Source organism: Camarhynchus parvulus, chromosome 1 (genome assembly GCF_901933205.1).
Source record: "Camarhynchus parvulus chromosome 1, STF_HiC, whole genome shotgun sequence".
Classification (NCBI taxonomy): Eukaryota; Metazoa; Chordata; class Aves; order Passeriformes; family Thraupidae; genus Camarhynchus; species Camarhynchus parvulus.
Window position 1 is genome coordinate 65,628,155 of NC_044571.1, and position 15,892 is coordinate 65,644,046.

A 15,892-nucleotide genomic window follows, 5' to 3' on the forward strand; every position below is an offset into this window, starting at 1 on the left:
ATTAATTTAGAGGTATTAAATGCCTGGAGGGTTTTGGAAATCATTGCTAAGACACTAACAATTAAAGTTCATCAAAACCTGGATAACCCATCCTTGGCAAACTGTCATATGGAATGAAAGGTGAAGTAAACATTTTTGTTGTTCAGTAAAATAAAATGTTGTTTGTTTTTTTTCTGGAGCTGGAGAAAGAGAAACCTCTGTAAAGTTAAAGAAACATAGTAATAAGTTTTCAAGCTGTAAGTGTTATGCAAAAGAGAGATACTTATTTAGGAGGTCTGGAAAATCATGGGGAATTGGAATTGGCATAAGTGAAATCAAACAATGGAAACTAAATGTTTGTTAAAATATTATGCATAGGACTGTTTTTGACGTCCCCTCAGCACACTTGTATTTCAGTCTTGAGTGTACTGGTATGGTGTTGGTTTATACATGTCTTTTCTTTACATGTACTTTTTACATAAATAATTCTGTAGCAGTTACTCACATTTTTTTTTAAAAATATAAAATCCAAAACTTCTATATTCTGCCTTTTGCTTTGTAGGTAATTTGCTGTTAAAGGAGACCATATTAGATCATGTGTGTATATTGTACATATAGTTAGGAAGTCAAGTGTGTATTTCAAATACTGAATGATACTCAGTCCATTGAATGGATACATTATCATTTGTATTTCAAGCAGGTATGAAAAAAACACAGCACTGCCATTTGTTTGAAGCCTTGTGATTATAAAAATATGTTCTTTTAGTCCAATTCATGACTGAAAATATACTTTACATTTTAGGTTCCTTATTGGTTCGAAGACTGATGCTGAAAGGTAAATTAATATAGTTTGTACAGCTATTTGGCTTGATGACAAATAATAAATTTTGTTCCTTTTTGGCAGTTATGACTGCCAGTGCTAGGGTTATGGAAACAGATGCAGAACAAATGAAAAAAAATAAGAGGAATTAGTCATCATATCAAGAATTAGAATAGTGTGTAGCTTCTGTATTTAACAAGCAAGGAAGAATAGAGGACATCAAATATGTGAGTACACCTGAACTCTGAGACCACTTAGTAGTAATTTCATCCTAACATTTGACATGGTAAATTAGCAATCATGGAAATGGTTCATTTAAACTTGTCATTTGAAGTGTAATCTAGGATTTAAGATTTAAACACCTTCATTTTGTGTATTGTGCATGTCTTGATTCAGCTTTCCTAGAGAAACAAGTAATAAACCAGTTTTTCAGTATATTTTCCTTGTAGAATGAGTAGGAGTAGCTAATTCAGGGATAACTGAGGCAGCAAAATAAGTGGTTTTTAAGTGTTTGTCAGAGTACATCGCATTAGATTGCCTGTGCATATAAGCACAGAACCTTTAAAAAGCAACCAGTTGTGGTTTTATGCCTCCATAGGTACATGCCATAGCTCTTATCTTCACGTACCCTTATGTGCCTGGCAGGGAAATGAGTCTTTGATCAAAAATCAGTAATAATGTTCTTTTTTTAAATAGGTAATTTTGATCAAGAAACTCTTTGCTTATATTCTGTCTTGCCTCCTTTGTGCTGATACTTTTGCTGCTTGTTTTGTAAGCTGAACTGGGGAGATTGGCTGGCTGAAAAGTAAAACAACAATATTACAAGAGCCTAGTTTTAACTGGGATTGATTTCCTGATCATGTTTGTCACTGGGTTGCACAAGTCCTTTCATCAGAAGCAGCAACAGGGTTTAAGGGACAAGGACAAGAAGAAACAGTAGAGGAGTGCAGGACCACCTTTTTGAGTACATGCCATTTTACTACCCTGATTCCACTGATTTTTAAATAAGTCAGTCTAAAATCTAATTGCTACAAAAAGTGCACTGCTCCCTTTCCTCTGTCGTTGTGTGTCAGAGGAAAGGGGGCGGTGTTTCTGCATAAGACATCTTGCTTATGTCTGCATTAGTCAGGTAACAGCATGTGACAGAAGCAGGGCTACATCAAAATAAAGAGTATTTCATCACATTTAGGTGTGAGGTAATGGAAATATTCCAGCTGGTTTTCACTGAGGTCCAGTCTGCCAGAGTGTAAGTGACCACAGTATTTCAGCTTTATATTTCAAGGTCATTTTGTATATTCCACTCATATTTGTGAAACAGTATTCCCTCAGCTTGGTTGTCTTAGATTAGTAGAGATGTAGTATCTGATTCAGTTTGATAAAACAATATTTTAAACTTGTATCCCTGATGCTTTATCAAATGTCTGTCATAATGCTTACAGGGGAGTGATTGTTCAGCCCTTGCATTTAGACTCCTCATCTGACATAGACCTCAAGATGAAGGAAGGTTGACTGTTTCACAGGCAGCATAACCAGAAGAGACACTTTGATAAAATATTCTGGACCTCTGTAAAAAAGGGGGAATGGGATCCCTGTTGACTGACATCCCAAAGATCTGCAGTTGCTTTTGGGAATGGAACTGTTCTGTTGTGTTCTGTATTCCTCCAGTAGTGTTTCTCACACTGTATTTTGTGTTAGGAAAAAAAAGAGAGTAAAAGTTAAAATTTAATAAATCTAAGAGCCCAGGAATATAATGTAGAAAGATACAAAGAGATATAAGTATGTTTTATAAATGTGCATCTCTCTGTTATATAGAGATATGCTTATGCAATATATAAAATATATAACTATAACATATACAGTCATGTGTTTATCTATAAGTATCTACTTTGGAAGTTCAAATTTGTTAATCTTTTTATGTCCTTATTGTTTGTTTCAGGGTGGTGAATCAGTATCAGGAGTTAGTGCAAAATGAAGCTAAATGTACTGTGAAAATGTTTCATAATTCAAGTGGATCAGTCAGTCATCTTTCTCCAGGGAAGGAAATGGAAGTGAGTTTATCAAGCTACAAATTTCTTTTATTTGCGCTTAATTATTGAATTATTAGAATAAGTTTTGTTATCCACATTTAACAGTAAAATAACCTAAAAATGTTATCCTGAATGAATTTTTAAATGCATTATTGTCATGATCATTCAATGTGAGTATATTGGAAAAGTTAGCAGAAAGCATTTATATTTTCAGTGTTCAAATGTTGTCTTTTAGCTGTTTTGAGGGGTGGAGGGTTGGCTCTGTATCAGCTCTAGTTAGCTCCAAACTAGAGCTGTAAAATGTTTTAGCATTTTCCCCTGTTCAGGTGACCCTTTCATAGAGCAGTATAGTAAAATGCAGCTGTGTGTCTTGTTTTGCAGGTCAGTAAACACAGAAGCAGATGGAGTAGCTGAACTTCTTTTACCTTAGAAATTCAAATTATTTTCTCTTCAATTTGAAGAGGAAAACTTAAAAAAACACCCAAACAAAAACCAATACAAACAAAAGAAACAAAAAGCCAAAGGCAAAATAAAAAGCTCAAACATATAAAAAAAATCAAAAAAACATCCAAAACACAAACCCCAACAACTTTAAAGCGTGTATGTTTACATGCACACACATTTCTACATTTCCAGTATAAACTCTTGCATTCCCAAATTTTCCTGCCTGTTGGCATTGCCTTGCGTTTTACTTGCTGCTTCTGACTTTGTTTGGTCAGAGTCAGTACTTCAGCAGTGAGCTGTATGTTATAGTCCAGCTAGTAAATGAGATTTGTATCCCCTGGGGTGTTTCCTTGACATCTTTCCTCTAAATATCTACTTTAAAACTCCAGCAATGTTTTTCTGAAGGAGGTAGTTCCTGGTGTCAGGCAGACCAGCAGCATTCCAAGGCCAGCAGTTGCCGAAAGGAAAATGGATGTTTCTATGTATGTGTGCACACATACAGACGTGTACAACATGCATGTGTGTATATATACATTAAAATCATATAATAAATGGGTGGAAGAGTGCTTGCCAAGGTCAGCTTGTCTGCCTGTCCAAGCCCCTACCAAAAGCTGGACTAGAGTTACTCAGGTTATTGTATTTAATGATCTAGTTACCATTGGAATGGTCTTTATTTTCAAAATCAAGAAAGCAGATTTTAATACAAGAACAGAAAGGTAGACCTCAGAATTTTCCTCAAAGGATTCTTTTTTATAAGCAAGCAATTAGAAACATATAGAGGACTGTCTCTTATCACTGAGAATCAGTGGAAGTTAAGCTCACCCAAAAGAGTGAATTCTGCACAATGCTCTGATTTCTTAGCTCATGCACATTTAATTGAGGCTCCAGTATTGAAATATTCCATTCACTAAATTGCCAGCCTCATTTCCTAGTTTCAGCAGTTTGCAAACTGTATGTTTGTTTAAACAGTACTGTCATTTATGGATATCTGCTATAAGGTAAAACCACATAGAATATAACTGAATGTGTTTCACTGTTGAGTCTTTAGACAGCGTACGCTATTGGAATTATGGATTTAGAGTCTGTTGTGAGTGACTGAGAACTGCAGACTCAAATAGGTGAAGCAGATACATGTTCAGACAACCTGATGATTAGGATACAAAAGCAAACAAAAAGGCTGTATCTTCCCTCTAAGAATATGAAGGTCTGGTCCCACTGAAACCAGTGGGGAAATGTATCTTGATTTCTCTGCATTCAAGATTTTCCTAAATTTATTGAAATCCTGCTCCCAGAAAAAAGAATTCTGATCCTGTTCTTTAAATCTGTCCTGGTTGAAAATGGCAGGTATATAGAGAATGAATGAATTAAATGATGTCATTTTTCAAGTAAAACCTAAATGTTTTATTATTTCAAGTGTATTCATCACTTTTGTGTTTGTAAAAATTACTACAAGAAATTCCAGAATTATGGAGAAAAGTGAAACTCTTTAATTGTATTACTTATTTTTTTGCTCAGTTTAAATTTTTACTAGCACTTTTTGCTGCTTCTTGATGGTAAAGACTTCATCTAAAGAGAGTTCATCATAGATTATTTTTTAAAAATGAATGCATAAGCATCTGAAATAGCTGAAAGGAATATTATCATTGTTCTTTGAAGCCTTCATACAAATCATTTGGATTGTCTTTTCTGTCAGCTATGTGAAAACTTTTGTCATTGCTGTGGTAGTGTTAATTGCTCTTTCCTCCCAGCAGCCGGAAAGTGTATCAGGCTCTGTTCAGTCTTCAGTACTGGGGAAAGGTGTAAAACACCGACCTCCTCCTATCAAATTGCCTTCAAGTTCAGGAAGTAGCTCTTCAGGTAATTATTTTTTGACTCAAACATCTAATTTTAACATCATCTGCCTGTTGTAAAATGAAAGGATATCCCTTTGATTAAGATTTAATTAAAATTACCAGAATTTTATCTGTGAGAAGAGCATGGGGTTTTCTGTTTGTTTTTTTTTAATTTCTGATTATATTGTTCACAAAAGTCGATCCTAATATTCAAGTTAACATGTACTCACAGAATAGTAATGTATTTTAATTATGCTTTTTCAGGTAATATTTTTAGTTCACAACAGTCAAGTGGCCATCTAAAATCCCCAACTCCACCTCCTCCTTCTAAGCCTCCTGGTCTTTCTCGGAAACAATCTATGGATCTTAATCAAGTTAGCATGCTCTCTCCAGCTGCCATGTCTCCTGCGAGCTCTTCACAAAGTGAGTCACGACCTAAATTCTCCATTAAATCTTAGGCTTTTGCATAAATGCTTCCTGAGATAAACTTCTTAACCTGTGGAATGATGAAATTTAAGTGTACAGTGTACCCTAAATTGTATAAGTTGTGCAGCTTTAGGCAGGTCTCTTGTTCACTGTATGTATTTTATGTTTATTGTAACTGTGTTCGTTTTCTGTATATATATGTATGCACCCTCTGTGTATACGTTTTAATACATTTTCTGCAATTAGCATGATCTCCTCATATATGAAAGGCTGGTAGATGATGTGATGAGATAAATTCCAAAGTGTAGATTTTTTTCCTCCAGTGTAAAAACGATATGTTAGATCAATTTGCCTTTACATTATTTAAGCATCTGTTTTTTTAAATGTTATAGGAGCTGGTGCAGTTGTGTATCTGTGTATGTATATAATCTGATCAGTCCCAAGGTGATGATACAATAAACGATAAGATGATTTTTTAAAAACACTCCTACACTGTTTTACAAATCATTGCTGATTGCAAGTGTGGTGGTGATGCTGCTGATGATAGCACCATATTCTCAGGTGTAAAAATGCAAATTTCAATCAGAAGCGATATCCTAGTTAAAAGTATTTTCGTTAACACTGACAGGATCATTGTAATCTTGGCTGTAGATCATAAATGTTTTTTAAAACATGTATGTGTCTTGAGCCATTTCGTGAACAGATCTGTACAAAGAGGGAACCATAGCTGCAGCTTCTCAATTTTTTTATGAATAATTGTATACTACACATTCCAGTATCCTGCATGGTATTATAATATGCTTTTTGCATTAAATAATTTAAAATCTGGGTAGCTCAAAAGGTGTAACTTTTCTGCCTTCTTGTTTTGCACAAGATAAAAAAGAAAACTTAAGTTTTCTTCCAAAATACTGAGTCTGGATTTATGTTAGTGTTATGAGTTGTGTAAATCTGCTGCACACAGTTACTTTAAGGCTCTGGTCACCATTCATATTTATTTCCTTTTTTTCTGCAGGACATATAATCTAAAAAAAAAAAGAAAAAAAAAAAAAAACCAGCTCAAGCTTTTTGGGGGTTTTGTTTTGTTTTGTTTTGTTTTTCTATTGATGGACTTTGCTTACTGCATCCACAACAAATACATACTGTTACAACAAATGTAACAGTATGTGTTACATTTAAGTAGAGAGAATTACGCAGTAGCTTTTAAAGATGCAGTATTATCCTCTTCTATGGTTCTTAAATATTAGATAGTTGCTTTTTATTTGATCAATGCTTGGAAAATTGCAGTTTGAGTATCTGATGAAATTTAGATCAGCCCCATGATCATTGAAATTGTACATGATCTTGCTGACTCTTGTGTTCCATCATAAGTTTTTAACACAACCTCTTGCGCAGGCAGTACATGGATACTATTTGTTTAAAGTTTAGGACAAGCATTAATTAGGTTAAAATGGTCCCTAAGAAATTATTCTAAGTATTCCTGAATAGAATTAATGACTTGATGTGTGATAGATTATGGAAGCTTAAAGGACAATAGAAATTGGTGTATGCCACAAGGAATGAAGCATGGAGAATGGATTTTCTTTGTGATTATACTGCATCCTTAACAATAAGTGTGTGCTGCAACACTTGTCATGTAGAAATTAACACTTGCAATCTAAAAAACAGAAGAAATTGTCAATGCTAAGTAAGATTCCATTAACCTTATACAAAAAGGACTGGCCTTTTATAACAAACTAGCACTTTTTATTTTTCTCAATGAGCAGGGTCTGGAACTCCTAAACCATCTACTCCTACTCCAACCAACACCCCTTCATCGACCCCACACCCTCCTGATGCTCAGAGCTCAACTCCTATTACCCTTTCTGCCACCCCTACTCCCCAAGATTCAGGCTTCACCCCTCAGCCCACTTTGTTAACCCCGTTTGCTCAGCAGCAAATGTCTCTGAGCCAGGCACTGCCTGTAATGACAATTCCTCTTTCCACCATGGTAACATCCATTACTACAGGAACAACCTCCACCCAGGTCATGGCAAACCCTGCAGGACTTAACTTCATCAATGTAGTGGGCTCTGTGTGGTAAGTCTTTTGTTATGATGGTTTCTTAATTTGCCATGGGGGTTGGTTGGTTGGTGGGAGGGGATGTGGTCCAGGACTGTCCACCGTCCATTAGGGTAAATATTTTTCAGGATCTGCGCTACAAAAAAGATCACTCACTTTGTAATTACAAAGTGGAGAGCCACTAGAAACAATTTGTATTTCTCAGATAGAAGTCACCTACTATTAGATTATTGAAAAGATCTATTAAGAAAGGCTTTTATTGCTTTCATCTTTGTGGAGTTGTATAGGTTCATTTCTGAAAGCTTTATCTCAATTTAAGTGATTTCTGAGGTTTTGCTCTGTAAGTTTGAAAACTTTTTGTTAATCAGAGGGGAAGTAGATATCATATGCAGACCAATCTAAACAAAAAATGGGGACAGATTTGTTTCTATCAATTTGAAAAAGCATTGAGGTGAAATATTCCTTGATCCTTAAAACTCATTTTGTGGTTTGAAGAAAATAATAAATGCTGTCAAGAATACATGGTATGGTATAACATGAACTGCTTTTTAGACTAAGGAAAATTCTGCGATTATGATGTCAGTGTAAGACACATAGTGTGCTTCAATGCAGGTATCAGACATTCAAACTACCCAGCTAAGGTGTTCAGCAGCTGGTCACTGTTGATAAATTGGACTTTTTTTATAGGGAAAAAAGAAAAAGCAAACCTGTTCCTTTTATGATAGTACAACCATTTTGAAAACTGTTGGCCTTTTAGTATTTCTAGAATGAAAGGACCACTTGTGGTTTATTTTTAACAGTTCATATCAAAGAAGAAAAAAAACCAGTATGTGCTCATAATATCAAATATATGTTACGCTTTAGGCAAAATGATTCTTTTTTAAGCTGCACTGATGCTTTATCATAGTCCCATAATTTACAGCAAGCTACTGATTTACTTGCCATGAGACAGAGGGCAACAATTTAGTTATTCAGACTTACTTGTGCCACTTGGGTTTGATGTGTTGTCTTTCCTCTTCTACAGTGGAGCACAGTCACTGATGAGTGGTTCAAACCCTATGTTGGGGTGCAACACTGGTGCCATAGCCCCTGCAGGTATAAATCTGAGTGGCATTTTACCCCCAGGAGGTCTGGTACCAAGTGCGCTGCCCGCTGCAATGCAATCTGCCTCCCAAGCAGGTCAGTGTGACTGAGTGGAAAAGCCACCCTTCAGACAGGGACAGTGTGAAAACATTTTGTGAGAAAAGTGCACTGAAGTGGCCTTTGTGTGAAGAGGTTGTGTATTTGATGGCTGGAGCTCAGGAACAACATACATCTTTTTGTATTCAAGGTGTAGGCTGTGTTGAAGATTGTTTTAAGCTGGTTTTTGGTGAGCTAGGCTGGGGATATGCAGTCAAAACCTGGATTGTTTGGTGCACTCAGTAAGAAGTTTGGGAGAAACTCCAAATTTAAATGAAATTTTGATGATGATGACTGCTAGAAAAAAGGCATGACTGAAATTAGAAAGAGGCCTCACTTTCTAAATGTGTGGGGCATTTTATTCTAGCCCTGGTACTACTTTATTCTTGTACAACAATTAAGTAGTTCCTTATTGCCTTCAAATGCAACTATATAAATCTTAAAAGCACAATTTAAATTATCAGTTTATTTTTTCTGAACATATAATAAAAAAGAGTCTAATGTATGGTTATAGAATGAGAACAGTAGAAGACTTCAAGATATCCATCCCTTATGCTAAGAGTTAAATCTGTCTAAACCATACTGAACCAATGTTTATATAAACTGTGTTTAAATATCGTCACTGAAGAAGATTCCAGTCTTCCTCAGTAGCTGTTTGGAGTGGCTCATTATCCATGTAAAATGTTTCCTTCTAATTACAGTGCATCTCCTGAATTGTAATTTTTTTTCCTCCTATATCCTTCAGATGTGAAAAATAGTTGTTCACTCTTTCTCTTTACCTTCTAAGTATCAAACATGCTGTCATGTCCCACACTTGTCTTTTTCTGATAGGTCGTATTTTTCAAACCTTTCATAATCCTGTCACTCTTTTCTAGACTGTCCAATTTGCTTACATCCTTCTTAAAATGTGATAACCAAAACGGGACACAAGCCTGAGCTTGGCTGATTTACCACTGTGGAGCACAGCAGAATAAATGCATCTCATCTCTTTCACAACATTCCTGTTAACATTTCCCCAAATGAGGTCTGCCTATTTTTTATCTGTATTTTTTGCAACAGCATTACCTTGACATAAGAATGGCTTTACTGGTTTAGGCCAAAAATCCATCCAGTTTATATTCTGTCTCTGACAGTTGCCATTAGAGGATACTGAGGAGAGTGTTTGAGATGAGACAAAAGCGTGAAATGAAACATCCCTTGCCTACAACTGTACCTCTTCTGGCAATTTACAGCTTTGAGACTTTCTCAGCTGAAGAATATCCACATGGATCTTTGTGCTTAATATCCTGTGCTAGATTTCTAGTCTATTGATTTATCTAATTGGTTTTTGAACCCATGTATATTTTCGGAATCTCTACAGCATCTTGTGACAGTGAATTTTATAGATGTAAACTGTGTGAAGAGGTTCTTTTCTTTTGTGTGCTCTGTAGTTTGTGATATGGATGATTTGGATATGTTTGTGACCTCCTGTAACTTCTCGTGTCCTTTCTTGCTGTATAGACACAAAGATAGTTAAAATTTTGTACTTGGTCATTTGTCTTTTTTTAAATCAGTGTTACTGAGTTTTGGACCATTTCTTCAGTTCATGAGGATTGCTTTTAGTCTACTTCTGTCCTTTCAAGCACTATCAACTTCTACCAGTTAGGTGTCACAGATTTGTTCATGCTGTGCTGTCACCCACACAACAGATGCAAGTAGAGAGCTGAGCTAGGTCTGTGCAAGACCTCCAGGGCTTCTCTTTGATAGCTGCTGTCTTACTGGAGCGTTGCTCAGATTTGGGGTGGAATTGTTTTCTGTTAAAGATTGGTAAGAGTGTATTACTTCATTGAGCCCTTGGACTTTTTTGGATTTACTGTGCATACAGTAAAGCTTTTTAAAGGCAGAAGAAGGATCACTGAAAAATAACAGCTGTGGTGTTCTCCACAATCACCTTTGTGTAAATGTACAAACAGGTTATAGGTCACAGGGTGTAATGTTAATGTAGAGATCCAGATTTTTTCCATTTAGTCAGCTCTTGTGTGCTTTGAGTCTGAATAACTATGAGCTGCATTATGGAAAACGAAGCATTGTATTAAGTTTACACTTAATTTATATTGCCAGTATTACACTTTTATTATACTTGTATTATTATACACTTAGTATTAAGTTTCCACTCAATTTACACTTGCCAGTTTTCCAACTTCCAGATATTTAGAAATAGTCCCAGTGGAAAGGTGTACTGCAAAACACAAATAGAACTGAGTAAAGACTCACTACTAATAAAAAGATGTTTTCTTTAACAGGCAGCCCATTTGGTTTGAAAAATACATCAAATCTTCGGCCCTTAAATCTTCTACAGGTAATTTATATACTTGGACACAATAATAATGATAATTTCTTATCTTTCTGTAGAGACCTGCTTAGTGCTGCTTACTGCACTGTCCCATACAGATCTTTGGAGCCAGTTGGTCAGACCATTTACTGCAAATCTTAATTGCTTATTTAAAAGGCTTAGAATAAGAGAAAAGATATCTCTGTAGACATACCAGGTGGAAATTATATTCCTAGCTCAGAAAAAAGCAGATAATTCTCAGTAACAATATAAGGATGCTGACATTTGAATTCAAAAGATTAACCCTAAAATACAGTCTTTCAGGATTTGCCTAAGGTTTCATTGCAGATCACAGACTAAGGTTACAATTATACTGTACAAAACAGTGTAGTAGAATCACTCAGAGGTTACACGTAGAATGCCTAAAAGCCAAGCTCAGCAAGCACAGGTAGGTGCAGTAATAGGTTTAAAGAGTTTTTAGAAATGGAAGTTCATGTAAGATAGGGAGTTTAGAAGGTCTGTAAATGCTTTATTTGCACTAAGCATACATACAAATACAAATACAAGCAGATGTTTATTATGTCAGAGTTGCATTTAAAAGCAGAGCAGGGGTTGTTTGTGGAACTGGGCGGAGTTCCTGGACCTTGCAGTCAGCTGCCAGATGCAGGTGCAGAATTGCAGCTTCGGTGTTCCACATAGGTTGCACCATGCTTCAAAAAATTACTACCAGCTTTGCTACTTCCTCTTTCCACTCCTGTACACTCCAGAAAGATGGAAAAAGGCAGGCACAGGAGGCAGTTGTGCCAGAATAGAGCTCTTCTATAGAATTAAATGCTTGTACTTGAGTGATTCCAGAAGGACATTCTTTCAAGCTAGCTCTGCCACTCATATAAACCAAGAACAATTCAGCTAAAATAAGTGCAGTTAAAGCTGGAGTAAGGGAGAGGAATCAAGGCCATGTCACTATCTATTAAAATTCAGTGGAATATTCTGAAAGTGGAAATTATATACAGCGCTGTCGAAGACTGGCATTTATCTTTCCATATCAGTACAGTATCTGCCATTTTAATTAAAATAATTAAATATATTTCCTATGGAAATACCTTTCTGTCAGTTCATGCAAATTTATTTTCAGAGCATGAGCCTTTTTCAGAATCAGCAACAATTGTAAATTGATTGACTTTAAAGGCATTACAAAACAAAAATCAAACCTCTGGGAAGTACACCACTATCAATACTATGTTCACCCTAGAACAGTAAGAAACTCAGCAGCTTGATTGAATTATGCCTTTTGTTTTTAATCTTCAACAGCTTCCAGGTGGTTCACTTATTTTTAACCCACTCCAGCAGCAGCTGTCACAGTTTTCTCCACAGCAGCAATCTCAGCAGCCTACAACCTGTAGTCCTCAGCAGCAGGGAGAACAGGTGTGTGCTAACAGCCCTCAGTCTGGGGTGCATGGATGAAACAGTTTCTCCTAGTCTCCGCATCTCCACAAGTAAATGAGCCACTACCCCATAGAACTGAAGCAGAGGGGGAGGAAACTCTTCCTCCTAAACTTTCTCAAACAGCGAAGAGTGCAGTGGCTCTGTTGCTATGGCTGGAGCTGGGTTATACTTCTTTATTTATATCCTGTATAGAAAAGCTGTAACAACTGCTGAGCATTGTCTAACTCTGTCATGAAGAGAGCCAGCCCCACTGAATGAGTAGTGTAAAACCAGCTTAGTGCTTTGTTTATCATAACTAACAGATATACAGAGAAAAAATGCAGTCAGGATTATTACAGAGAAACAAAAACTTGTTACTGATACTGCTGTGAGTTGGCTTACAAACCTCACTGCTGTAGTTCAGCAGAATTTTCTTTGCACCAAAGGAAATACAAGTTGTCTTTAAAGCTGTAATCTTAAGAGATTTGCTCTGCTGTTGCCTGTAATTAGTGTTAAAGGCGATAGACACTGATCCATCTTCAAATGACAAATTTTGAGTGGTCAATTGCACCTTAAAAATCCTAAGGTGCAAGTACCAGGTTAGTACTTAAAAATCCTAACTAACATTGATGCAGCAGTGTGAGAAAACTAGCTGCTCTGCTTTTGTGTTCTCAGACACACAAGCCTTCTGCTTAACCAAATACTCTCTACTGGATACTCAAGTTTGTCATAATTTCACTTGTGATACTGTAGACTGTTCATAAATAAGATGACTCTCTGATTTTTTTTTTATGGTATATAGCCTCCTGTGCCACGGGCCTTGTTCTGGATTGTGGGAAAGTTTAATGGGAAACTTTCCAATTTGTTCACAGCATCTGAATCTCTGAATGTCAGTTAGTAGTTGAACTACTAAAAAAAAAATATCATGTGACCTTGTAATGTTGGGTTTTATTTTCTAGATATTGAACACCAAGGGCATTTATAAAAAGGCTGATGTAAGCGTAGTTCTTGTGGCAGGAAGTTCTGGAGAAAATCAATCTCTGCATTGGTTAAACTGCCCTAAGGAACTTCTCTCATACCTTGCATTATAGAGGAGGGGGTTGTTGGCAAAAATGAGATATTATGAACACTAGATTCCTTAGCTTTGATAAGGATAGGAATGTATGTGCTCACAGTGCTTAGTGAAAAAACTCAGGCCCAAAAACAACAACAATTTTCTGTGCTACCAATATAATATAAATATGCATTCTCTCTCTCATACTTAAAGATTTTCCCCACATGGTGGTTCTATGACTCTTAGTCATCATGGAGGTGATGATGTCTCAACATGCAATCTTTTGGTCTGGTTTTCCTAGATCTTAGTAGCATTATAATGTAATGCTAAAGAAGCATTGCAACTCCTGGACTGAACCAGTTTTTTTCTGACTCATAAGCCATGAAGTTTTCTTGAATTGTGCATATAATGCTTTATTTTCCTGTGTTATAAATCAGTGCATAATTTAAGTTCTAAAAGAGGTCATAATTCAGCACCCTTTGACTTCAGGAGAGACTAGGTCAGACTCCACTAATTCCTTTAAAGTGATTACTGTGAAAACTACTGTGTTCTGAAAATGTGATTTTAAAAGCAGGGTCTGGTATTTTTATGAAATTAAGGTGTGTAGCACAATATGAACATGGGAATGTGTCAGCCTTTGCACACTTTGTTTGATTAGGACCTTTGCACACGGATATCTCAGGGTCCCCTGAAGACTTAGGGGCTGGGAGTGGGACAGGAAATTGTCATAAGATTACAACCATTAAGTGTAGTCTCTGCTAGACTGCAGAGAAATTGACAACTACGTGGATTTCTGCTGAGTAACAGGAGCACTACCATTTCTGCCAAAACAAAGCTGTTCTGGGGCATTCAGTATCTGTTTGTTCTACTGTTAGTGACTCCACTATAGCCTGTATCTGGCACGCACTGGATGATGTAGCATTAAATGTTTTTAAATGGCACTTCAGAAGTTTGCCTTCACACTGGCTTTATTTGCTTATTCATTGATACGAAAGTTTGGTAATAAGGATCAAGCTTTTCATTTTTGCTAGGGGTCTGACCAAGGTCCATCCAATCAAGATCAGGCATTATCTGCCCAACAAGCTGCTGTAATTAACCTGACTGGAGTAGGGAATTTTATGCAACCTCAAGCCACAGGTATGTGCTTGCTGAGCCTCCTTTTGTAGCGAAGTGTTTATGTTGATAAATTCACACTGAAATGAAGTTTGGTCTTAAGGAAGTCTTACGTTAGATCACAATGATTATCAGGACTTGAATTCTATGAGAAATACTCAACTTCTAAATCATGCACTTCTCTGCTTTGTTTGGCAGTTAAGTGCCATCAATTGATAGTATCACATGAAAACAAGTTACACTTAAGACAAAATGAAAATGCAGGGAACTTCATGCCAGACTTCATTAAGGAATGTTTCTTTAACTCTGTGCTTAACATCCAGTGTGAGAAACCTTTGTGTCTCCACAAGCACTTCATAATCTAATAATGTTCTAACTAACTGAGTATGTATATCATGTATACTTTATTCTGCACTGTTCCAAATTTGACTCTGAAACTAATTCTATTGATCCCCCTTTCCTGTTACACTGTATTCCTATGTCTTCCTCCCCTGACCAACTCAACCTGACTTCATTGACCTGCCTGCTTTCCCCTTCTCCTTTCTCAGTGTTGTCTCAGCTTGGCTCTGCCGTGAACAGACGTGGGCAAAGCCTTCCTCAGCAGAGACTCCAGCTCTCTTCTGCCTTGCAACAGCAACAACAACAAGCCTTGCAGCAGCAGCAGCAACAGATACAAGTAATCCAGCAACTTCACTCTGACTGTGTTAAAAAAAAATTAAATTAAAAATACAATTCTTGGCTCCAAAATCAAAAATATTGCTCTCTTGGGCTCTCTTTTTAACTAATGCAGTTATGGTCTCACAAATTGAAAGGAAAAAAAAAAACAACAAAACCGACATGTATTTGGCAAACTATCATGCAAGACCTGAAATCTGTGGTTCTCTCAGCTTGGAGCACTGAATTTATTTTTATTCGTTTAAGCCCTCCACCTTCCTGATTTGCAGACATTCAAGGGGTGCTTGTGGCACATATCTAAATACTATACCAGGTGCCAATAAATTTCAAAATGGCATGGATGTAAGCACCTGGAAATTCAAATGTAGCCCTGCTACAGTCAGTACATGAAAGCAAGAGCTCTGTGAAGCTTCTTTACCATTCAGATGCTTCATGAAAACATTTTAGCATTTTTTAGTACACAGTCTCATGTTTGTAATATATACAGAAAATTCATACAATGCATACACTGAGAAGTTATCATATTAAAAAGGTACTGTGTAACCCAAA

At 36.5% G+C, this 15,892-nt stretch overlaps 1 protein-coding gene across 10 annotated transcripts in view; it reads left to right on the top strand.

Moving 5' to 3' along the window:
- Nucleotides 1–15,892, top strand: part of SUPT20H (SPT20 homolog, SAGA complex component) — a 29,842-nt gene that overhangs the window by 13,149 nt on the left and 801 nt on the right. For 2 of the 10 annotated variants that reach the window (XM_030967275.1, XM_030967444.1), the window contains exons 15-23: nt 782–814; nt 2,736–2,847; nt 5,019–5,127; nt 5,367–5,525; nt 7,292–7,604; nt 8,611–8,765; nt 11,048–11,103; nt 14,587–14,692; nt 15,217–15,344. In XM_030967275.1, coding sequence (XP_030823135.1) covers nt 782–814; nt 2,736–2,847; nt 5,019–5,127; nt 5,367–5,525; nt 7,292–7,604; nt 8,611–8,765; nt 11,048–11,103; nt 14,587–14,692; nt 15,217–15,344 — 1,171 coding nt within the window. Of the gene's footprint in view, nt 1–781; nt 815–2,735; nt 2,848–5,018; nt 5,128–5,366; nt 5,526–7,291; nt 7,605–8,610; nt 8,766–11,047; nt 11,104–12,387; nt 12,502–14,586; nt 14,693–15,216; nt 15,345–15,892 lie in introns of all 10 variants that reach the window. The other 8 variants (XM_030967355.1, XM_030967532.1, XM_030967617.1 and 5 more) reach the window with 6 other exon arrangements.